The sequence below is a fragment of the Ctenocephalides felis genome, unplaced genomic scaffold (genome assembly GCF_003426905.1).
Source record: "Ctenocephalides felis isolate EL2017-DRISC unplaced genomic scaffold, ASM342690v1 CF-g0.4_SCAFFOLD_01492, whole genome shotgun sequence".
Classification (NCBI taxonomy): domain Eukaryota; kingdom Metazoa; phylum Arthropoda; class Insecta; order Siphonaptera; family Pulicidae; genus Ctenocephalides; species Ctenocephalides felis.
Window position 1 is genome coordinate 35,898,623 of NW_020537646.1, and position 26,265 is coordinate 35,924,887.

At 29.0% G+C, this 26,265-nt stretch overlaps 1 protein-coding gene across 1 annotated transcript in view; it reads left to right on the forward strand.

Annotated features, from left to right (window-relative positions):
* The window catches only part of LOC113371623 (calcium-activated potassium channel slowpoke), a gene marked incomplete at its 3' end in the record, with an annotated part of 174,769 nt that extends 148,606 nt beyond the window's left edge, over positions 1-26,163 (forward strand). The window contains 10 exon segments of the mRNA XM_026612267.1: positions 7,835-7,915; positions 10,326-10,358; positions 12,341-12,460; positions 19,141-19,144; positions 21,036-21,210; positions 21,686-21,910; positions 22,777-22,920; positions 23,003-23,138; positions 24,158-24,294; positions 25,971-26,163. Coding sequence (XP_026468052.1) covers positions 7,835-7,915; positions 10,326-10,358; positions 12,341-12,460; positions 19,141-19,144; positions 21,036-21,210; positions 21,686-21,910; positions 22,777-22,920; positions 23,003-23,138; positions 24,158-24,294; positions 25,971-26,163 — 1,248 coding nt within the window.
* Between the last annotated feature and the right edge of the window lie 102 nt (positions 26,164-26,265).

Genomic DNA, 26,265 nt, shown 5'->3' on the forward strand with positions numbered 1-26,265 from the left:
TATTATTTTTAAATAATTAATTAAATTAATTGATGTTGACTTATACAAAATATCATGAAATTTTAATATAAATATGAAACCAATGAATTCTCAATTATAGATAGACCAAAATTTAACCAAAAGCGTTTAAGATGAAACAAACTAGTGATAGATAATTTTATCTTAGTTATTGTGATTGTTTTTCGTGTTGTTCATAGTTTTTTCTTTCATTTGTTGAACCGTGACAGTGAATCAGTGGATGAATGGTTTGGAATCACGTACGTGGAACTTTGTTTGATGTTTTAATGTCAATATTAAAAGTTAATATTAAATGTTCCAATCCAGATTTCTTGAATATTGATTAATCTTTACATAATAATAATATAATACCTAATCTTGGAAATTCAGCAAATTTAAATTTGTTTTGTCCCAAATGAGAACTTTTTCTATCTCTCAAGAAGAATGTATTGATGTCTTAAGACTGCCATTTTTTATCCCACGCATTAATTTTTTTCAAAATACGAAAGATTTTCGAAAATTTGTCAAATTTTAAGTACATAAAAAGAAAAAATCAAGCATTAAAATTACACTACTAAAAACTTATTTTCTTTCAGTAAAGATTTTTCAAATATTCCATTGATGTTGGAATCTAACTTGTTGAAAAATTATTAAATGTTAGGATTAGTACGATGTGCTGAACCGCTTGAACTATTTTATTCTGTACATATATCTATCTGAAAACTAAACAATACCGTGAAGTCCACATAGTCTCTATTTTTCAAAACTAATTAATTTTTAATAATATTTTACTATTAATGGAATTGTTTAGTTTCCTTGAAATATAAGGTCTTAGTATGCAACTGATATTTTATTTTCATTAGGACTTCCAAAGAGAATCAAAATTTCAGTTGATATTTCGACTTTATTAAAATTTACCAATTAAAATTACTAACATAATATGATTTATCAGTTATTTTAGGGTTGCAAATTGCGGTTTATGGTTATTCATTTACTATACTGATTCCTTATATTTCCCCAAATGACCCGACCAACACTTATGAATATCTATATATTGGGCGTTATAGATATCTGATTGCATATTCTAAAAATACTAATTACATTCACAGAATGCGTAAAAAGAACTATTTAAACATTTAATAAATATTGGCTACATTTTGGTATTTTTAGAAAATGACGAACTATTATATATGATTTTTAATGAAACTGTAGGCCAGGTTTTTTTCCGTTTTGTTCTGTCGTAATGTTGTATGAGAGTTGTTGTACATCGTTGTGTTAATTTAAATATTATTATATGTGTACATGTGTTTGCGATATGAAATTTATAGTAAATTGAAGAATGTTAACATGTGAAAGTAATAATATATTTTATATTAAAACATACAATAATTCATCGTGGCAACACTGCCAAATTAGTACTTGCACATGTTACAATTCTTAACCAATCTGAATATATACTTTTATTACAATCTATCATTTTCAAATGAATATTTTTGAATTTTAAATAATGCTAATAATTTTCTTTATATTTATTAATAATAGTAAATACTTAACTTAATTAACTCAATTACAAAAACTTAAATTCAATTCAAAAGTTACTCTTAACATAGGCTACATAAATATTCTCAACTCGCTTCTAACATCTTATTGAATTAGTTCGTGTAAAATTTTATGAAATATTTGTAAAATTTGAATATATCACAAGCATAAAATTATTACTTCGATGTTGGGCAAACTTTTAGTATTGTTTATCCGTATCAATATTACTAATTATCTTATTGAAGTCTAACTAGTATAAAGTCAAACAGAAAAATTTGAAAAATTTTCATAGACAACTAACGAACCGGGCAAACTCTGTTTCACCAGCAGATGGTTTCAATTTATGTAACATTTCATTTGGTGATTAAAAGATGAAGAAAAAAAATTGCCTGCTGTTGAAATTGAACAAAAATTTGCACAATACACGTGATTGATTTGATGGTTTCCAATTGAAATGTTGGGAAACGAATAACTTTTTTTTTACTTTTTTGCACAATTTCATAGTGAACACAATGCCGGGTTGTCACATAAAATTAACTGAGCAGAGAGTATCTTTCAAACAAATGAGTAGCAGTCAAACAAAAAATATTAGTTTGTAGTACATGCTAAGTATCAGAGATTACGCTCTATCGAAAAAAGATTTTTCCGCTTTTCTGTTGAAATTTTCTTTGCTATAAACCTCACGGAGCCCGAGACCTTTCCAACGAATGCAAAATCGTCGAAATCGGTTCGTGCGTTCTGGAGTTATATCGTCTAGAAGGAAAACCCGACTTATTTTTATATGATAGATATGTAAACTTGATTCTAATTTATTTAAAAAAAAAGCTCTATGTTCTTTTACCTATTGCATATTATTTTTATTTTAAAATAAATTTAAAGAGAATTGTTAGCACTATTTACTTATTATCTCGATTGATGGCAAAGACCGTCGTCTGTATTTGTGTTGTGTCGATGTTTGATGTATTTGTTGGTAAATTAGTACCTATCCAGGTATTTTATTAATTTAATCTGATTCGATACTTTTATTATGCTGTCTACTTTATTATGTTCACCGAATATTTTCCATTAATATCGCAACACAAATGAGGACTTCGTTCACTATTTCTGATACGTTTCACGTTATTGATTTCTATGTTTTATTTTTATTTTAATATTTTGTACGATTATCTTTACTTTAAAAATTCTACCTTGCAAACAGGAAAATGCAGATTGAAACGAGCACACAAGGTTTAAGTCTTCAGACTCTACTAATGCAACTTTGTACAAATTAACTTACAGTCGGTCAAGTAAGAGCGTGGCCGGGTTAATTTATAAAAATAATTATTTTATGAAACTTCAATATTTATATATGCATTGTATACGTTAAAAGCAAGGATGCAATTTGGTCAATATGTGTCCAGTCACCACCGGAGTGGACAATTGGCTGGCATCTCCGACGCCTGCTTTTTACTAATTTAACGGATTATTTTAGTCTGACGGCTCTATGAGGGGCAGGGGATTTCAATTTAACGGCTCAATGAGGGCAGTACGTGCTCATATAGAACTTTCATCAGTGAAAATAACATTTTCAAAATCTCTAACAATATTTTCATGTGCTCAAGCGGAAAAGAAGCACATGTTTTTCAGTCGTCAGAGGCTTTCCCTTCGTGTTGCGCCATTTTAGATCATGAATACAAAGAAAAATTCAGATAGTTTTGTAGATATTTTTGTAGATATTTCTAAACATTTTGCCATTAATTTTGCTCGTCCTTGCTGCAGTGTTAAAGCAGGATTCCGTAAATACCCATTCACTGTTCTTTTTTCTACTTTTTTATTTGAACCACGTTCTGATAAGTCATCGACATTTTTAGCATTTTTATATAGGTGTATCGAATTCTGTACAAATGTCTTCAACTTTCTTATATGTTTAGCAGCAGCTGATTGCTACATTTGGGTACCTTTAAGGTGCATGCAAAAGGGCGCAGCCTCGTAGCGCGACGCGCAACTTAGCACTCATGGCGTTTAACGTAATTTTTTCTCAAAAGATCAACTGCAACTAAACCTTTTTTGACAATGCATCAAGGACAAAGCTTCACTTTATCGGCTCACGAAAGAATTAGACCGAAATCTTTCATTAACTGTCGTTAAAGTCGGCCACGCTCTTACTTGACCGACTGTACTTTGGTGATGAATATTTGGCACATATATGAAAATATTTCGGATAAGTGTATATCTGGTGTGAGATTTTATCTATAATGTATTATACATAAATTTTCACCCAATGAATGAAATCGAAAGTAATCCAAATAAAATTGGGATATAAATGGTTGTTTACTTATATAGTCTGAACAACTGAAATTAGTCGGTTTCTTGCTAAAAACATCAATATTCATTATAATGATGAGCTTGAAATATGTGATGATATTTTTTTATATATCATTCTAAATATGAAATATGTTGAATAGTAATTATATAAATTTAATATATGATTTTGTTTAAGTGCAATATTCATCGCCATCGTTGTATATTCATAAACTTCTTCTCCTCTGACTGACAAAACTTATTATCTATAAGAATGTACTGTGTTGTCTATTTAATTAAGTTATCTTATTTTCTTCATATATGTTTTATTCTTTCAATATACTCGTATGTGATCTGTCTAATATAAATTTATATGTTGATGCAGGCGATGAAATTACTTACACAAGTAAGTTAGGATTGTGAAAATCGATTTATACCATACATGTATAGAATTATAAATGTATTTACACATATGTATTTAAAAAAGTGAAAAGTATACACATACACTATCACCTAATAATGTCAAAACGAATCACTAAATCGCACCTAAAAAGTTCACAACCATTGAGATATAAATTCACACAAACATTGCCATATGGTGAAAACAAAATGAACACTTTTTGAATTTAATTGCACAAATCAAATCGATACTTGGTAGAATTATAGTTCACTATAGATGAATAGAAGTCAAATCACTTTATAGACGGCATCACGCATTTGATCATAATTGAAAAATGAAAAATCTTTTTCTAGAGATGTTTGCAAAAATATGTAATTTTCCAATTCCAAGTTTCGGAAAATATAATCTAGAAAAATCTAGAAAAAGATTTTATTTATATAAATTTAGATTAATTGCTTAGCTCGGCTTGCAATTGTACGCACTATTAAAACCGCATGTTTAGATATCTCTAAATAGATGTATTGATGTGTAGATGTAATATTGTATATTAATATATTCTAATATAGTAATCAGAGATTATGCATGCTGCAATCTACTGTTATTAATATTTGATGTGTATTCTAACATAGTTGTGACAAACAAATCGTAATAGCAATCGGATATGGATTTGTGTACTAATTGGCATTTGTAACTAACATTATCATTAATTCAGCTATTTCTTCGTAAAGTAGTTTGATCTATCAACCATAAGCAAAAAACTTTAATGCGGTATAAAATAATATTCCCACCTAAAATTCGTTGAAAATATAGGAGAGTAAAAGTAAGTTGACATTATAAATATAATCTAAATTGTATATAAATAATGTTTGATATCATAAGTTAAGTATAAATAAGTAATTTGGAAAAATCAAATTGATGCTATTTTGATAGAACTAATCCTTTATTTTGTGATATTTACTAATTCCTTCTAGCAAAATATTTCTTATGTAATATTCAAAACTTTTGAAAATACTGCTATTATTTCAGTTTTTAAAATAAAGCAAATAGGTGGGCAAGGATTAACGGAATATGTGTGTTTTGATAAGAGCATTAACTCCTTGGCTGATATTCTAAATAGATTACAATTTATGCTTTATTTTTTTTCGGAATAATTGATTATGTTTGCTCTATATCCTAAAGAAATATAATCCAATCCTAGGGTAATTTTCATAAATTGCTAGTCGACACCCTAATGATACAGGTTCACAAAAAAAAGTTGTCTGTATTGGGTGTGTGACATACGTTTTCCAATGTATTTTTTACTGCTAAACACGAATCTAAAGTCAAAATTGGAGGTCAAATGACAATAAAATCCAATCTCCAATCTAGAAAATTTTGCTATGTGATAATTAAAAATTTATAATTTCAGTCTTTTCTTAGCCCTATTTACCATAAATAACCTGTGCAACGAATTTTTGCAACAATTTTTTGTGTCTCTTTTTGCAAGTATCTTCTTGCAGCTTCCAGCAGTAAATTGCAGACATATTTTGAGTAACTGCAAATATTTTTGCAGATTATCAGGGGCGGAGAGTAAATATGTCTGAAAATTACTGCTGGAAGCGATATGGTAAAAAGAGAGACAAAAAATGCGTTGCAGAAATTTGTTGATCTGGTCATACATGGGGAAAAGGGGCACAAAACGACAAAAATTATAAGATTTTACTTATTCAGCAGAAAAGTTTCTATATGGGAGATTCTGTTTTTTTAACTTCCCGCAGGGTAAGTTATTGTAATCGTCCAAAAATCGAAATTGAAAGTTTTTACATTTGCTGATTAGTTTTTGGCAAAGGCAAGTCCAATCGTTTTGGAGATACATAGCAAAGAGTGCAGAAAATAGAAATTAAGTTTCTGAGAGAACGGAGCATCCGATTTCAGTGATCAATTAGTAATGACGGGGTGAAGTGGTGATTAGTTTTTGGCAAAGACAGGTCCAGCCGTTTTGTAGATACCGAGCTAAATGTGCAAAAAATGGCAGTTTTTGGAAAAACTAAGCATCCGATTTGAATGATTCAAAGAACTTTCTGCTTGTGTTGATGAAACGATTACTTTAGGGATTTTTTTTAAAATTTCCAAATTTTTTTTTATTCGATACCGAAAATAGATTTTTTTTTTTAAATAAATAATTTTAACTTTGCAATTGAGTTTATATAATTTTTATAAATATTAGACAATGTTCTTCATTTTAAATTCGATTAATTAAGTTTAGTTTATTTACTTTTCAGTAAACATATATAAGTTACAATATTTATAATAATCTATTTGAAAGCATTTAATATTTCTCGAAGATTTTATTAAGGTAGGGGAAGTTCCAGCAATTTGCCTCAAGGCACGATGCCATTCACTACTAGTTTTTAATTTATTTCGGTTTTCTGCAGGATGACTCCCAACTTTGACTTTAGATTCGTGTAAAAAATAGAAATAGCGACATAGAAAACATATGTCGCACTCTTAATACATACATTTTTTATTTTGTCGACTTGTCTAACTAACCAAAAACCTTATTTTGTAAGTTTTATTTGAAGGATTTCCAATAGGTTTATGCGGTAAATTTATAAAATTATTTGTGCAAAGTTTAATTATACAAATTTATTATATGACTTTTATTTAGTCAATAGTCTATTTGATAATAAAGGTAATTTTTACGTTTATATATGTAATAATTATGAAAGTCATAAAAGAGCATTCATGCTTCACTTTAAAAGTTAGTGAGAGTCACAATTCTATTTTTGTCCAAAGTTTATTGATAGCTGAAGATTGATTAATTAAGATATTGATCCAAGTCGGTTAAATATTATTTGTACCTCGATATGGTTGAAAGTATCTGTCACTCTTTTTAAGAACTCGTTTGTGCATAAAATCTATTTTTATTCAAAAGTTTATTGTTAGCAGAGAAGTATTGATCTCTATATTGTTTAAGTTCTATTCTAATTGTTAAAAGTCGGTTAAATATTATGTGTACCTCGATATGGTTGAATATCTGTTACTCTTTTTAAAAGCTCGTTTGTGCGAAAATTCTTTTTTTTCTAAAAGTTTATTGTTAGCTGAAAAGTATTGATTTCTATATTGATTAAGTTCTATTCTACTTGTTAAAAGTCGGCTAAATATTATTGGATTCTCGATATGGTTGAATGAATCTGTCATTCTTTTTAACAGCTCGTTTGTGCAGAAATTCTATTTTTTTTCAAGTTTATTGTTAGCTGAAATGTATTGATCTCAATATTGATAAAGTTCTGTTAACTTGTTGACAGAACTAAAGTTGACTGTTAACAGTCGGTTAAATATTATTTGTTCCTCGATATGGTTGAATGAATCTGAACTCTTTTTAAAAGCTCGTTTGTGCAAAAATTCTATTTCTGTTCAAAGTTTATTGATAGCTGAAAAGTAATAATGTCTATTGATTAAGATATTGATCCAAGTCGGTTAAATATTATTTGTACATCGATATGGTTGAATGAATCTGCCACTCAGATATAAAAATTTAATTTAAACGATTTCCAATGAAACCCTATCCGTGCGTTATTTCGATTTGTGCAACTGTTGCTCGTCGGGCGCAGATTTCTCAGGGGCGTTTGGTTACAGATGACCACCATCCGGCTCCGACGTTCACGCCGCCCGAGTTGCCAAAGAAGGTACACGTGCGCGCTCTGCCGAACGCCGCCGGTAATTTCAAATCTACAGAATCAATTCAATTTCTATTCTATCATCTACTGTTATCATCAATTCTGTACTTATATTTAGACTTTTTCATCATGACTTTCACTGCAAATACAAATCCACACAAATATATTGACAAGGCTATTTACAAGAACTATAATACTAATAATTTTCAAGTTTTGCAAAACGTACAGCACATATAGCACACCTAGTAAATTGAAACATGTAATTTTATTATAAATGAAACAAAGAAGTACCTACTCAGCATACTCTTGCTGCTAACATAAGTTCATACAAAAACTCTTCGCTTTAGTCCACAGCCCGTGACCAAAAAATATAGTATTTTGGATAATTTTTATACCAATTTTTACTTAGTCCACCTTTAATACAAAAAATAGTCTCCATAGTCCAGTCATTATAGTAAGTTCACCTCGGAATTCGAGATACCCAGCTGTAAGTCTGTAAATACTTGTATATTGATCTTTGAAAGTTGTCTCAAAACTAGGGTTTGTCGGTTTTCAAAAACCGGTTTTTTGGCGAAAATTATGGAATTCGAAAACCGTTTTTTTAGTGAAAAAAGTAGGTTTTTACTGTATAAATGGAAAATGACAAATATAAAAGATAGATGAAAGCGTTTTGATTCTTATAATCATATCATTTCTATAGCATTTGATATCTTATCAATCTGCAATGGTTTCCAGAAATTGTATATATTAATTTAGATTTTTATACCAGTGTATATATTAATTTAAATCAGCGTCACTTCTTCTTGAAAAAGTAACTTCTTCTACTCAAACTTTAAAAAAAATAAATTAAACTCTAGAAGTGACAAATTAAAGAACGAAAAAATTAGAATTATTATATCAGGCTTTAAAAACAATTAAGCATAATTTGGTCGCAAGCATGAGAGTATTTTCTATTTCATAAAATTTTGTGTGTAATCAAAGGACATGTGTAACAATAAGTAGCAATTTGATAGACGTCATCAGTTTTTTAAAATCATATAAACAAAAAAATAATTAGAATGTTTCAGATTAATTAATTACAAATGCTCGGAATAGAAAATACCTGAGTTTAGCTTAATTGTTTTTAAAACTAAGCTTGATATTAACAAGTATGTATCAAAATGTATCTAGCATTTTTTTATTTAAAAATTTATTCGAAAACTTTCCTTTCACCATCATGAAAATATTTTCTTTCTTATATGTGAAAATGATGCATAAATAACGAATAATTATTTTCAAACTTATTTAATTAAGATAAACTATTATTTTTTAGTTCTACTAATTAAAATTAAAATAATTTTATTTACTATCTATAAAATTGAACTATAAATAAAATTAGTCAAATACTACTCTAAATTACACTAAATTTGCGGATCAATTACAGAGTCTTCGAGCAAAAATTTATTTTTTATATAAAATTCTAAAACCGGTTAAAACCGGTTTTTCAGTCAAATTAAAATTCGAAAACCGGTTTTCTGAAATGTCGGTTTTTGTATAAACCCTAGTACATACACCCCACTATATGTAGGTTTTGAAACAACTTTTAAATGTTAATATACAAGTATTTACAGACTTACAGCTGGATATCTCGAATTGCAAGATTCTTACCTGATTTAAGCTTAAATGACTGGACTACCATTTAGTTTGTTTTAATAATTCGTTTAAATAACAACAAAATAGTACTTGAACTGTAAATAAATCATATACTTTTTAACCTAAATGGTTATTTATATTATATCTAAATACTAACTAGTTTTTAAAAATGCAATTAAAACAAACTAAACTATTTGAGCCGGGCGCTTTCATTGCTTTTCCTAATTTGGCTTCAGAACTATTATAATCATTAGCTTTCATCCTTAGTTTTTTCCAAATTTTACAATAAAAAATAAAATGGGTTGCACGTTTTAAAAAAATCTGTTTTATTTTAAAAATATTCAATAATGAAGCATAAAACAATATTAAAGGCTAATATGAATGTATCGATCAATAATTGCATCGATTTTTTTTATTATATTTTCTGTGTTATGCATAATTATTTCATTTTCCACCAATTTCAGGCATGTGCTTGCATATAAACCAATTTATGTCTAATTTTGCTGTTCATTCCTCTTCATATTTTATGTTGCATTTGACCTGGCGCAGTTGAAATTACTTCACAAAAACCAGTAATATATTTAATTATTGTCTAACTTTAGCTAATTGAAAAGCTACGTTCGTACTCAATGAAAATTTAATTTTTTATATTTGTATAATTGGCAGTTCTAGACTAAGTACAAACTTAGCTTTTTTAAACTGTCATTGTTAGTTTATATTTAGGGGCTGTTTAAAATAGGTGAATATGGATTGATAATAGTAGAAATTTAGTGGGAAAGGTAATATACTTTACTAAAGACTTTTGATTCATATTTTAGGTGAAGCTGCAAGGGATCGAGAAGATTTGAACAGTAAGTGAATTAATAATATGGAAATATTAATAATATAATTTTACAAATCACAGTAAATGGTAAGAATTGGCAAGCACTAATTATTGGATGACATGTTAGGACAAAATCGTGGAAAAAATTTTAGAATGTGGTTCATTAGTGTCATGGTTTCTAGCTCCGAAAATGATGTGATATTTGGAATAATAATTGATAGTAAATTAAGCGTAGAATTCATTTTTTTTATAATTACATATAATACTTGATATCTTTTACGACAGTCATTTTTATGGCTTTTATAACAATTTATAAACGTTCTTTCTAATCACATTGTTTCATTTATATAATTTTATTCTTTTAATTTTTAATTATTATATTTAAGTATAGGAAATCAGTGCCACGACCAATTTACTACAGTTCTATCACTTTTTGATACTATTATAAAATTGATCAAAAAAAAGGAAATCTATGTATTTCTTCAATTAAAAACTCATAAATTCAATTGATAGAATGCAAAAATTTATTTTATCTCATGATTTTGAGTAATTTTGCGATTGCGTCGATCAGTGAAATCTTAGTAAATGTGGCTAATAATTACAAACTAATAAATTTCAGTTGTTAGATTTATTGCAAACTCATTTTGTTTAATTATTGTTAACTTCCCGTAGGGCAAGTTATAGTAATCGCAAAAAAATCAAAAATAAAATTTTTTATATATCTTTACGTTTCAGAGGTTTCTGAACATTAGAAAAAATGAATGTATGTGTGTGTGTGCGTGTGTGTGTGTATGCGGATACAAATTTTCGTCGACGATTTCGGAAACACCGATCAACCGAGTTGAATAATTCATTGATAAGCGGACGTGCTGATTAGTTTTTGGCGAAGGCAGGTCTGGTCGTTCCGAATACACGGGGCAAAAAGTGCCAAAATGGTAACTTGTTTTTTAAAAGAAAGGAGTGTCCGATTTTAATAATCCAAAAAACATTTTACTTGTATTGATAAGATGAAGAACTGATCAAATTTTCATGAAGACAGGCCTAGCGGTTTCGGAGATCTAGTGAAAAAAGTAAAAAAAATGCCATTTGGCGGTCAAAAATGATCATTAGACATATGCACATTAAATTATCAGATATTTTATAGAGATTTTAACAATAAGTATAAATTTTGTTTATATTCCTAAGGGTTCGTACTAATGTTTATCCGTTAGACGGCGACGCGTTGACATTTCGTCTCTATGCAGTTAAAGCAGTACGATTGTTTTGAAAAAAAAAAGTACAGAATTTCCAAAATATGTCAAAATAAACAAAAGCATTTTATTTCAAAAAAATCTTTTTTTCAAAAAAAGTAATTTTTTGTCAAATTTATAGTTTCTCAAAAATATAATTTTTTCGAAGTAAATTTTTTTCAACAATGTTAATCTTTTTAAAAAAATAATAATTTTTGGTACGGGAAGTTCCAGCAATATGCCTTAAGGCACGATGCCATGCGCCCCACTAGTTTATTATCTCATTTTTTTATTGTTCATGATAAGTTGAGAAGCACGTGGCGCAAGTGGTAGAAATTTGACCTTGCAATCACAAGGTTCTGAGTTCAAATCTTGCGTTGCATACAATTTTATATCGAACTGTAGTGAAACCGATTTTCACTTAAAATTATAGACCAAAAATATGTTTTTAGGTAAAATTAACTCTTCTGGGTATTTAAAATATGTAAAAATATAATCACAACTGAAAAACATTTGGGTTCAAATCCTGCTTTACGTACAGCCTTATTTCAAACTGCAGTGAAAGAGATTCTCACTTGAAATTATGGACCAAAAATATGTTTTTAGGTTAAAATAACCTTTCTGGGTATTTGAAATATGTAAAAATATAATCACAACTAGAATGGATTTAGGTTGCCGTTTGTAAATACTAACAAAACAATTACTAAATATCTTCATAAAATAAATCTATTGTAATTTAAATTGTAGAAGTAGGAAATTGAAGTTACTTTTACATTTTCAGTGATGAATCGAAATCACAGAGGGTCAAGTATCCCAGGAAGTACACAAGTAGGAAATGCCACGAAGCAAGTAAATAAAGTCAAACCCAATGTGACAAGGTCTGATGGACTTTTATCACCTGGTTACAATAACAACAGGTAACAATTAACGTTTCTCAGCATGCTTTTGTGTAATATATTATATATCAACCCATGAACTATTTCAAATTTTCTTCGAAATAAAATTTTCACGAGACGCCTATCTATACAATGGCAATGTGCTAAAGATTGTTGAATTCGTGATTAAACTAATATTTTTTTATTTTGTCGAATAACTCGTATATTAATTCATAACATAATTTTTAATACGTTTGGTAGTCGTAATAATTGTCTTAGTTTTTTGTTTACTTTGTGAAGGCTCGGCGGCTGTTAATATATGTTATTTAATATCATTCAATATATGACACACTGATATGCTAATGTGTAAATGTGTATTTTAGAAAATTTGGGATTGCCAACGTCGCATTTTCAAATTTATAAAATAATTTCAGCATCATGTGAGAAATAATTAATTATAAATAACTTGTACCGGCAACAACAATAGCATCTATCTAAAGTATGCTGATTATTATAAAATGAAAACTTTAATGCGATAATTGTGACTTTCATCTGATTGTACATTTGAAAGAAGAAGAAGAAGCCATTTATAAAATGTTATACTTCACGTTTAATTTTTTTTCAATCTGTCATGGCTTTTATTGGTAATTTCTATACTTTTATGTTATTCACTTTGGCAGTCTCGAAATGCACATTAGGTTGGGTTTTGAGAGCACATTGAAATGTGCACAGTATCTCGATTTTTACTTATTTTGTTTTTGAAAACAGCATGTTTACTAAACTAAACGTGTTTTGTAACCAAACTCCAAGATCTAATCATAGTAATGATTTTTTTGAATTTTTTTTCTAGTTAATTTAAAACGAATAACGTTTTATGTCTTTCTTATTATATATTTTACGAACACTGAACAATCATAATTTTGAACACAAATTACTCTGCTTACTTTCGCGTGCAATAGCAATTTTTACTACTTATCTATTTTTCAGTTATCTCTTTAATACTTATATTATAGCTAATATATTACGCTTTGTACAAACAAGTATTTCTTACAGCACTCTCGGCAACTCTATTTATCACAAATAGTCATGAAATTTTAAAATTATGCAGTCAATATCCCTTTCATCTTCAAACCGTAATACTTCAATTTATATAGAAACTTTTATAGCTACTTCTTATATAATATTTCAGCTTTCAACACTGTGATTTGTCAAATCTGTTCTTAACTCTGTGATCGTGTTTTTCTATCACATCTCATAAATGCTTTTTACTGTTATTTTTATATTTTTTATCTATTTTTGAATATTTTATCTTGATTTGCTGACGCCTAAATTTTTGACAGGAACTCAATCAAGATTTATCGTTCAAAAATTAGAAAAAATTTTTGATCATTTTTGAAATAATAAGAAATGAATGAATAAATATAGGAATGTTTTTTTTTAAATGGGTTTTGATGAATCAACCAAATTATTTATCAATATCAACTTAATATGAACTAAATTATTAAGTAATTCCAAATAGGGAAACGTTTTTACGGTAACATTAATAGTTTTTTATTCAAGCAGAAACAAAGTGGTGTATACATTAATTTTTATGAGCATCAAAATAACGTTTAGAATTTTTCTCACTTTTACGAGATTTCTACGTCTCTGTTAATAATTTATTATATCGAACAATTTTAAATCAAAAAGTTATTATAAACTTAACGTATGTTCAAAATATTCTTGCGACAAGATTATCTTGGTGTAATTATAAATAATATAATTATAATTGGTATATAATAAAATAAATTTTAAATTGAAATCAAGCCAAAAGCAACTTTTTATACTTTTGCGAACATTTCCAACATCATTTTGGTATTTTTATGATTACAGATATATATTTAATTCAAAACTAAATAATATTAATATTATATTATAAATTTATATATAAAATGTTTTTAAAAAAAATATTGTATTGTGCAACGTGTTTTTTTACTTCCAATTTCAATACTAAATTTCATATCGTGTTGACTTTAAGAATGGTATTTTATTATTGCTTTTGGAATGATTTTAGGTGTAAACCATATTAATCTTGATTTAGGTTCTAATATTTAAAGCCGAAATTCGCTATTATAGCCCCTAGATAATGTTAATGTCGTTAATTTTTTGAAGAATTATTAGAAAATGTTGATAATTTTCTCATCACATTTTCGAATGATGCATATTTTATAATTTACACTTTAAAAAATATGCTTAGGATGTCCAAGAATTCAACGTTAAGCCGAAACATGGTGATAGCGATTGTAATTGCCATGAAAAAAATCACAAAAAGAATTGATGATTCCATGTAGTTTGATAATTATGAGCTTTTAAGTGCAACCCAGATGTTTGGCGAAACTGTGGCTTTTGGGTTATTGTAGTTAATTTTTATTAATTCTAATTATTTTTTAATCCATTTTAATCATCTTTGGTTTCGTAATCGTAAATAACATTTCTAGGTCAACATTTAAAAATAATGACACAAATGCCCCATATTTTATAGAATTAACACTATTTGTTAAATTATGAATTTAAAATTTTCAAAATTGGTTGTCCTTAAAAGGGTTAAAAAGTATTAAAATACTATAATGTATTGGCAAATTCCATTAAAAGTTTGCGAATTTAATCGGGATTGGAAAATGGTAAAATACGGATGCAAAGTTTAAATCATCTAAACTAATAAAATTAATGAAAAAAAGTCGAAGTTTCACCAAAGCTCTAGGTTGCACTTGAAAGCTAATTTTTATTAATTTTAATTATTTTTTATCAATTTGAATCATCTTTGGTCTCATAATCGCAAACAACGTTTCTAGATCAACAATTAAAAATAATGGCAAAATTGCCATATGTGTTTTTAGGATTACCACTAGTTTTTAAGCTATATGAATTTCAAATTTTCGAAATTGATCGATTTTAAAAGGGTAACAAAATAAGAGAATACTAGAATAAATTGACAAGCTCCATCAAAAATTCGCGCATTAAATCGCGTTTGGTAAATGGTAAAATACGGATGCAAAGTTTAAATGATCAGAACTAATAAAATTAACGAAAAAAGTCGAAGTTTTACCAAAGCTCTGAATTGCACTTAGAAGCTAATTTTTATTAATTTTAATTATATTTTTATCAATATTAATCATATTTATCAATCGCTCCATGTATTCTAGAATTAACACTATTTGTTAAACTATGAATTCAAAATTTGCAAAATTGGTTGAATTTAAAAGAATGAAAAAATAATATAGTGTATTGGCAATTTCCATCGCGAATTTAATCGAGATTGGAAAATAGTAAAATGCGGATCCAAAGTTCAAATGATCAAAACTAATGAAATTAACGAAAAAAGTCAAAGTTACAACAAAGCTCTAGGTTGCACTTGAAAAGTAATATTTTTTAAACTACATGGGATTTTTTTTCTAATAAATTTTATGATACATATTTAAGATCAATTGTGGAAAAAGGTTATCATATTACCAATGCTCTAGGTTGTACTTAAAAGCTTATAACTTTCAAATTATACAAAATAGTTTTTTTTTTTTTAATTTTTTTTTTTCATGATAGTTACGATCAATACTACGACTCCATTTTGGCTTGACGATGAGTTTTAGGATATGTAATTATACCCTGTATACATGTAATTTTTTATTCAAATACTTAAAAATTTGATAAATTTCTATTATATCCATTTTGCTTTTTTTTATCAAATATTATAAAACTAAGCATTAATCTAGGGTCTATAAATGTCTGAGGCCCCCTTCTAGCGCCCACTTTGCCCTCTGTCTAATGCGGCGCTGGCAAAAACTAATGCTAACTAGAACCCGTTTAATATTTCGCATCGCTGCATTGTGTCACAATCTTACAATTGTCTTGTACTGACAGCGCGCAATATGTTGTGTCGTTCTAGAACGCAAAGCCCAGGGCCGTACGCCGGGGAAGGGCAGCCCGAGCAGAGCACGTACGCTGGTTACCATCTTGCCTATGAAGTCAAAAAACTCATGTACGCCGCTTCTGCTTTACTTAACACATTATCTGTACTTCTTTCTGTCTGTCTGTCTGTTTGTCTGTTTGTGTTGTCTTGTTTTACTGTCTGTCTGTTCATCTGTCGCATCATTTCGTGATCATTGGATAATAATCGTATGCATGCATCCATAACTTTTCCTAACAATCGTTTCAGTTCGATTTTACAATCAAAGTGAAACGTATTAACCCAGTCAAATTAAAGCTAAAAAAGCCATCAGTTAGGAATAATTCGCATAGAGCTGAAATTTAGTACATATGTTAAGGGGGTATTCTACTGTAGAATTTTGAAAAAATCGAAAAAAATTTTTTTTTCATATTTTCAAAGTTTAGTTATTCAAAAATATGTCATTAAAAGGATTTTTCAAAATTACTATTATTTCCCGAGTTATAGCCGTTTTAGTGACGTGACCTCGGTTCGGGTCCGACTTGTCTCAAAACTTTGAACGCGTTTTTCTCGGAACTACTTTTTTCGAGCTGGCGGTAAGGATATCTCGAGTTCTAATGAACCGATTTACTTCAAATTTGGAGAGAATCTTCTCTATACATCGCTTTATCGTATGGACCTTGCCCAAAACTATAACTTTGTATTTAGTATTTTTAAAAAATTCGGAATTGTTAAAAAAACATGAAAAAAAATTATTTTTTTTTCAAACTGCCGCCATTCAAACAAAAAAATTTTGTTTAACTTATCCAAGGTTCATACGATAGCAGCATCTATTATAATTAAGAATCCATCTATTTTTTATGTTTCAAATTACCAGGAGGGTTGGAATCATGTACGCCAGGACACCCTCTTTTTTTGGGAACCCCCACTTTGACTGCTCATAACTTTGTGAATTTTGATTTTTTTTAATAATAATTTTTTTATGTAATAATAAAATATCAATAAACAAATGATAAAAAAATCGATAGTAAAAATATTATTTGTTTCCTTTATACAGCGCTTCAAAAACCGGGCGAAATTCATGACTCTACAGTAGAATACCCCCTTAAATAGGCCATTACAAATGTCAAAAGTCCCCATCGATCCGACATCTGCGATTTTTTTTTATTCAAGGTCAAAGGTGCAAAATTCTAGTTTTTCTCATTTTCCGCCAAAACCATATTTTTTTAAAAAAAATATGTTAGATGGGTTTATTTATTATAAAATTCTCTATTAAATTGTTATCATTAATTTTCCTCGTTAGAATCACGGTTTCGGAGATATTGCCGTTTGAAAACGTGAAAAATTCATATTCTTCATAATATGCAGCCTTTATACGTCATCAAACGTGTAATGTAAGTAAAAAATAAGAGTCTATTAATTTGTGTTTAAATAACTGTTTAAACATCTGTACCAAATTTCAGCTCTATGCGAATGATTCCTAACTGAAATCTTAACTTGACTCGGTTATATGTGTAGTGTTGGGAGTTAATCATATAAACATTATAATAATCATTTAGGGGGCGTTCATTAATCACGTGAGCGAGTTTTTAAAAATTTTTAGACCTCCCCCTCCCCCTTGGAGATACATGGTAATATTCAAAATTAACCCCGCCTCCCCCACCAACCATCACGTGTATTTTTAGTTACGTGAAAAAACTGTAAAATTTTTGTATTATTTTTGAATACGTTTGAATTTTTTGAATAAACTAGTTAAAAAATAAATACACGTGATATCTTACTATAGCCCTCCTTCCTTCATGTGATATTTCGTGATTTTTTATCGAAATCTCCCCCCTCCCCCTAAAAACCTCACGTGATTTTGACGCCCCCTTATCAACATTTAAAAATTAAAAAGCTAAACAATACTATTACAATTGTGAACGCCCGGCGCAATGTTTATTAAAATTGTCAATTAAAAAATCACTACACACGGACACTTTATTACCTCGAAGGACCAGATATAATTAATTAACTAGTTCAGAAATTGTTTGTAGAAATGTAATGTATTTAATTTTAGTAAATTTTATCATATGTTATCGGGTCAAGGTATACGTACAGACTGAGGATGAATTTCTTAAAAACTATCTTAGTACCTAGAGTAAATATATTTTATTACAACTAGGTAGAAATGCTAGATATGTCATTTGTGAGGCTCGAACAACAATAATAATAATACTATTACACTAACAATAATATTATAATTGAGGTTTCTAAATTCTCTGATCTATTGGACTGTATCATTTGTATAGAGTACCTTTCAGAAATTTTTGTGTGATTATAACTATGAAATATAGCGACTGAACTCGCCTTTTTCTAAAATGACTTCCGGCTATTCTAAATCGATTACTTTTTAACTATTTCGCTACGAGTGTCGTCCATAAATGACATCCACATGACTACCTGTGTGTATACGAGTCTTCCATAGACGACAAGCTGTGTGTCGGCCTTTCTTCAAGACTTAAACTATTGCAAATTCTATGTTTTTATTGTAATTTTTAATTCGTTAGAAGCGCATTTTTTTATTTTTTGATGATAGCTATACTTAAAATATGTTATCATGTCTGGTTCGTTCAGTAGCGCTACTGGGTGACACCCTGTAACACTCGCGTAACGATAGGGTTAATAATAAAGTCGTTTAAAATGAACGGAACTGTGTTATTATATTTCTATTATATATTTAAATATATATCACTTGTATTCTTGAAAATTTTGTGTTGTTAATAAAATTGATTATCAGCGTTTAAGATTCGTATATCTTTTTTGAAATAGTTATATTTTACATAAAATTTTAAATCTTTAATTTTCATTTTATAATATTGAAATTCAAAACTACAATTTTTTATGATTTAGAACTTAATCGGATTCTAGGAATAGGATGTCTACTATAGACAACATTTACTTGCTTAAATATTTATCATACTGACCCAATTTATTCAGAATTCTAATTGGTTATTGAAATTTTTAGTTATTCACAAGTGTAATTTTTAATTTTTAAATCCATTCTCACTGATAGTGATTTAAAAACCCTAAAATATATGTTGTGTCTGGACCGTTCAGTAAAGCTACTGGACATTTCGCAGGCTAGTAAAGCAGTGTCACTTGCGGAAAACACTGCAAAGGGTTCTTTTATCTATTCTGGCTTATATATTTTCTAAAATTTTTGAATAAAAAACAGTTTCGCACAATATCTCTTTGATTCAAATTCCATAGAGAATTCAGGCGCCATTTAGTTCCATGTATTTTAAAAACTTTAATTCTAAAACACTAGAAAAAAGGCAGTTTTTAAAATCTCAACAAACCTCCAAGTAAAAACATTGAAAGTTTATTTTGATACTGATGATATATATATATATATATATACAAATTTAATGAGTAATTGATTTACTTGTATTACTTTCATTCGCATTAGAGAAGAATGCAAAAAAACCTTACAGCTTTGATTGTTTGTTAATTCTTTATCAATTTTGCAATACTCATGCCAAAAATGATGATATAATATCTACTTTAAAAAACTATTATGATTAAATTGATGCATATTTAAAAGATCGAGTACCAATATTTTTAATAACAATTTTAAACATATGGTAAGTTTTAATATATCATAGATAATATTGTTACATAAATATTTGTTTTGTTAAAATATATATTTTCAAATTGGTAAAAAAATTTAAATTGATTCGTCCTGTATTGAGTATTGCATAATACTAAGTTTTGGCTTGTGATTATGTATGTTAATCAATGTTTTTAAGCATGTACCTATTCTATATAGTGTTTTTCTTCCTACTAATACATTTTCATTATTTATTATTTTTTCATATTACTTAGTAGATTTGCAGTTATTACTTTTAAACACGCACAAATTGCATTGATGTTTGGAATATGATTAGTTCTGTAGTTAGAATAATCTTTTCTTTTTCATAAATTTTTAAGTAAATTCGTGAATATGAAAAAAGTATATTAAATAAGTTTAAACGAATTATAAAATATTTCTGTTGTATTCGTGAATATTATTGTGTCTCTACTTGTCTATAATTGTAATTATCTATTTGTGGTGCATATTTTGATTTAATTCGGTGTTTTAATTGTTAATTGGATTTATAAAACATAATGTTTTGAATAAAATTTATTTATTTATCGACAACATCGGATATAGGAAAATGTTAAAAGGTAATTTACTGTTCAAATATTTCAACTGCTAGACATGTTATATTATTGTTTTAGTGTCAATGGTAAAATAAACATCGTGAATAAGTTTGTACTGAACTTGTACAATATGCCTAATTTGAATTTAAGTCATATTTGGTACAAGAGTTTACACTACTAAATTGAAAAACGGAGTGACGTATATTATTATATCAACTGTATTTTATTTTTTATTTATTTATAGAACTAGAATCAATTTAAAATAGTACAAAACATAAGTGGCTGTAAAATAGGCTGCAAACAGTAATTATATAAATATTTTTAGCATAAATCTGATATGGCTCTGCTTCAAACAAATTGCTAAAATTAGAATAAAATATCTAGATATTTGTTTGAATGAAAAAACACAAATTATTTTTTTACCTTTATTAACTTATCCAAAATAGTATTGAAATTAACTAATCCTATTTTTTGCTTTTTCTATCTATTTTACCCAGGCCGACCAGTCGGAGCAGTGGTCCAGGAAACCAGAGCGGAGCAACTGTGTCCTTGCCTGCAGGCCTGGCAGATGATCAGTCTAAAGATTTCGATTTCGAAAAAACTGAAATGAAATACGATTCAACTGGTATGTTCCATTGGAGTCCAGCTAGAAATTTAGAAGATTGCATACTGGTAAGTTGAATTAATCCAGCATTGTCGAATTATAATCTAATCTAAGAATATAATTTGCTTTTCAATTTTATTATATGCAATTCTACTATCTAAAACCAAATCAACTACATTACAAACATAATGCATATCAAACAATTGATTTGAATTCTATCGAATTTTAAAGTTCCCAGTTAATTCCTAATCATAGAAATGTGATTTTTTTTACTATTTTGCTAGAATTTCTCATTTGTTGTTTCTTATCCCAAAGGCTAGATAAAAAGGACAGCTAGAGGTCCAACATATCTAATGTCTTCATTTTAAATTTCAAATGTTTCTGTTTTATTACATAAAAAAAATCTACTCTACAAATATAACTTTATTCGTACATTGATTTATTGGCAAAGAAGTTTTATTACATTTAATAAATTAATTGTAAACCGTTTATAAATGAATTCATTATGTTCGTTTTCTTTATTAGCTTGAATTTTTTTTCCAGGACCGGAATCAGGCGGCAATGACTGTACTGAACGGACACGTGGTTGTGTGCCTATTTGCAGATCCTGATTCGCCCTTAATTGGATTGAGAAATTTAGTAATGCCCTTGAGGGCTAGTAATTTCCATTACCACGAACTTAAACATGTTGTGATCGTAGGTTCTGTTGACTATATTAGAAGAGAATGGAAAATGCTGCAGAATTTACCCAAAATTTCCGTACTCAACGTGAGTAAAATATTTTTCTAAAATATAAATTAATGAAGAATATCTCTAACGCCTCTTAGTTCAGTCATTTAGTAGTTTTACCTTAAAAGTTTTCCAGAAGTTTTGAAAATTGGTGATTTTATAGATTTTGAAGTTTTCCGGACGTTTTGAAAATTGGTAAATTTATAGATTATGATGTGATCTTCACGAATTTTTCATTTCATTGCGACCTCGAATTTTTGCCGCTGCCGCCGCCGTATTGGAAAAAATGCGTCAAGAATCAGTTTTTCGACGATATCTCCTTTTTGGACGAAAAACTGATTTTTGACGCAATTTTTTTAATATGGGGGCGGCAGCGGTTAAAATTTGAGGTCGCAAAGTTGAAATTCGTGAAGATCACATTAAAATCTATAAAATCACCAATTTTCAAAACTTCCGGAAAACTTTTAAGGTAACAGCTTTGTTTTGCACCAAATGACTGGGCTATCTGTACTATTTTAATTTAATGTTTTATTGAATTGATTTATTTAAAATTAAATGTTTCAGATAGATATTATATTGTTAATTCTAAAATGGTACACTTACTTTATTTTGATTATCATGGTTATGAAAAAAAAATGATATAAAAATATAATATAATGATATTAAAATAAAAATTGTAAATTGTCTTTTTCATGAACGATTTTAAAGTAAAATGTGTTCTAATAAAGAGCTTTTTAACTATAACTTGATACCAATTGAACTAGTAGAACTTGTATAACATCATATATAGTTTTTTAATGACTATCTATCACACACATAAATATATTACATTGTAGAAAATTTATTGATAACATATTTACTTTTGATGAAAGTTATTGACATTAGTTATAAATATCTTTTTTTAGGGTTCACCGCTGTCAAGAGCGGATCTTCGTGCTGTGAATGTGAATCTATGTGATATGTGTTGTATTTTATCGGCAAAAGTACCGAGCAATGATGACCCAACATTAGCCGACAAAGAAGCGATTTTAGCATCATTAAATATCAAGGTATATAAATATTGGCAGAATGAAATAATAGTTAAATTATTAACAAAATATTGGTGTTAAACAATTAATTTTTTAACTTCAGGCTATGACGTTTGATGACACAATAGGTGTATTGAGCAATGGGGCTGCCGAACAAGACAATTTAGCGCCTGTAGGAAGTCCCATTGTCTTACAAAGAAGAGGATCGGTGTACGGAGCCAATGTGCCTATGATAACTGGTAAGCATATCGATATCATATGAAAACTAGCAAACCCGACGAACTCCGTTTAGCCACCGTTTCGTGAGAAAGATGAAGAAATTTTTTGATTGTTTTATATTTGAAAAGGAAAAATTTGATTTTCTTGCACAACAGTAATGAATTTATTTCAATTACAAAAATGAAGTATTTTTTAGTTGAACTTCTCTAAGTAAATGAAAGTGAATCCGCAAATTATCCGTTTCATTGAAGTGCTCTTTGGTAAACCACATTTTTTGTTTTTTGGTCTGACGTTAACACAAACAAACCGGATGGTTTTTTAACTCGTGAACAGGCAACGTATAACTGCCCATGTGAAAAATAATGATTTTCTAAATAATCTATTTGAAATTTATCCCGCAAATACTAAGCGATTGGCCTTGCGACTTGTTAGTTGTCATTGCGAACGCAAGGCGAACTGGAAATTGCAATCGTTTGAAGTCAAACGGAAGACCAGTCGGAATCATTGGTATATCACCAAATCGTAAGCAATTTTTGATTGAATGGTGAAATTCAGTGCGTGTACATCATTATTCTTTGCAGCAAGAATTGCTCATTGACTTAACCAAGCATAATTCTGATAATTCTTACTAATGTCATTACTCGAATTTTCAATTACGGTGCGTGAAGTTCCAGCAATTTGCATTAAGGCACGATGCAATGCAACACTAATTTTCTTAGCTATAACCCTTGCGAAGCCCCAGACCTTTCCAACGAATGCAAAATTGTCAAAATCGGTTCGTGCGTTCTGAAGTTATTTCGTCAGGAAGGAAAACCCGACTTATTTTTATATATATGTAGATGATTAACTTTCTTCAAAATAAAACTACTGGTTCTGCGCATTGTTTCTTCTAGTTATGTCCATTGCTAAAATGCATAAACATTATAATCCATTAATTTGATTGAATTAGCTATTTAGGGCTATAACAATGATATGTAGCATTTAATACTGCATTACCTAAATTCTTTTTAAGTATTAATTCGAGTAATTAATTTTATAGAACTTGTAAACGACAGTAACGTCCAGTTCTTGGATCAAGACGATGACGATGACCCCGATACTGAGCTGTACCTTACACAACCATTTGCTTGTGGTACTGCATTTGCTGTTAGTGTTTTGGACTCGCTTATGTCCACGGTAAGTAAAATAATTATATTTTGTAAATAATAATGAAAAAACTAAATTCCTCAATAATATTAAGATCGTACAGCTAAATATCCCTACGTGCATCAAAACGCTTATAAACTACGCTTATTGTTATTAAAAACTGTACGATATATGTTTACTCTTGGCGTGTTCATAATAAACTGGATCTAAATATTTCTAAATGCAAAATTATTAGTTTTACAAATAAGCGCGTTTCGATTCATTTTGATTATAAAATTTCTGACACAAGCATAGAAAGGTGTGATAAAATATCTGACGTAGGCATTTTATTAACTTCCCGAAGGAGAAGTTTATGTTTTCATAAAAAAATACGATTCGCTAATTTTATGTTTTCCCGACGTTTCAAGCCATTCTGAATCGAATGAGACCAAATTTGGAAAAATTATGTGTGTGTGTGTATGTGTGTGTGTGTGTGCGAGTATGTAACCAGATTTTTTGCCGTAAATCGACGTTTTCTGGAAAACGGCTGGACCGATTCCAAAAATTTAAAAGCCATTCGATGTATCTCGATGAGGACTATCGTTTGTTAGTTTTGTGCGACGATCGGCCGAGACGTTTCTTTATAAATAGCAGAAAAGTGAAAAAATTTTCGTCCACGTTTTAGCCCGCAATTCTAAATCGATTTTAAAAATTCAAAACCGTTCGAAAGATATTGGTTGGGAATCGTGCTGATTAGTTTTTGGTGAAGATCGGCCGGGCCGTTTTCTTGTAATAAAGTGTTAAAAAAAAATTGTTTCGACGATTTTCATTATTTTTTTTTTGGCGGTAGATACCATAGTCTTCTAGATCATACTTAAATATTACGGCCCTACGACAACTAGTTTCACTTTAAAATTAGTCAAAGTTTGCAAAAATTGGTATCGTTTTTTTGGCATTTGTCAAAATTAGAGTTTTCATCGACATTTTCTCAAAAACGCCTGAACCGATTTCAGAAATTTAAATGCCATTTGATGTATCTCGATGAGAACTATCATATGTCATTTTGTGCGACGATCTGCCAAGCCGTTTCTTTATAATTAAAAAAAAGTGTTAAACTTTTCGTCCACATTTAAGCTCATTCTACCGAATCAATTTTAAAAAATCAAAAACTGTCCGAAAGATATTAGTTGGGATTGATGCTGATTAGTTTTAGGTGAAAACCTACCGAGCCGTTTCCTTGTAATTAACTCCTGAAAAAAAAATTTAAGCTGATTTTTATGAAACTTTTTTTAGCGATATATATCATGGTCTTATAGGTCTTACTGCAATATTACGGCCTTACGACAAGTAGTTGAATTTTAAAAATTCGTCAAAGTTTGAGAAAATGAGTAGTTTTTCTGACGTTAGCTAAGATGAAAATTAGACGATTTACTTGGTATAACGATAGAGTACTTGATCTTAATGAACATACTAAACCATTAAAGGAAACTTGTTCAATCATAAAAATGATTAATTCGTGAAAATTTGCTTTAAGAGAATACTCCGAGTTAACGTATTCGTTCGTTCATTTTCAATTATGTGTAATAAATCCACTCGAATTACTTTTAATCACTCATAAATTAATCTATTTCTTATTGATTAGGTCGATTATTTACAAATATCGGGAAGTTCATGTAACTTGCCTCATGGCTAAATACCAATACCAACTAGTTTTAATTTATTTTCAGACGTATTTCAATCAGAACGCACTTACCCTAATCAGATCGTTGATAACGGGTGGGGCGACGCCGGAACTGGAATTAATTTTGGCAGAAGGTGCAGGACTACGCGGCGGTTACAGTACGGCCGACAGTCTTTCAAACCGCGATAGATGCCGTGTTGGTCAGATCTCACTGTATGATGGGCCTTTAGCTCAATATGGTAAGATCCTCAAGATTTCTTGCTCAGATTATATAAAACACACAAATATAAAATTCCGACATAAACAATAATTAATTTAATTTGTAGTTCGTATGTACATGC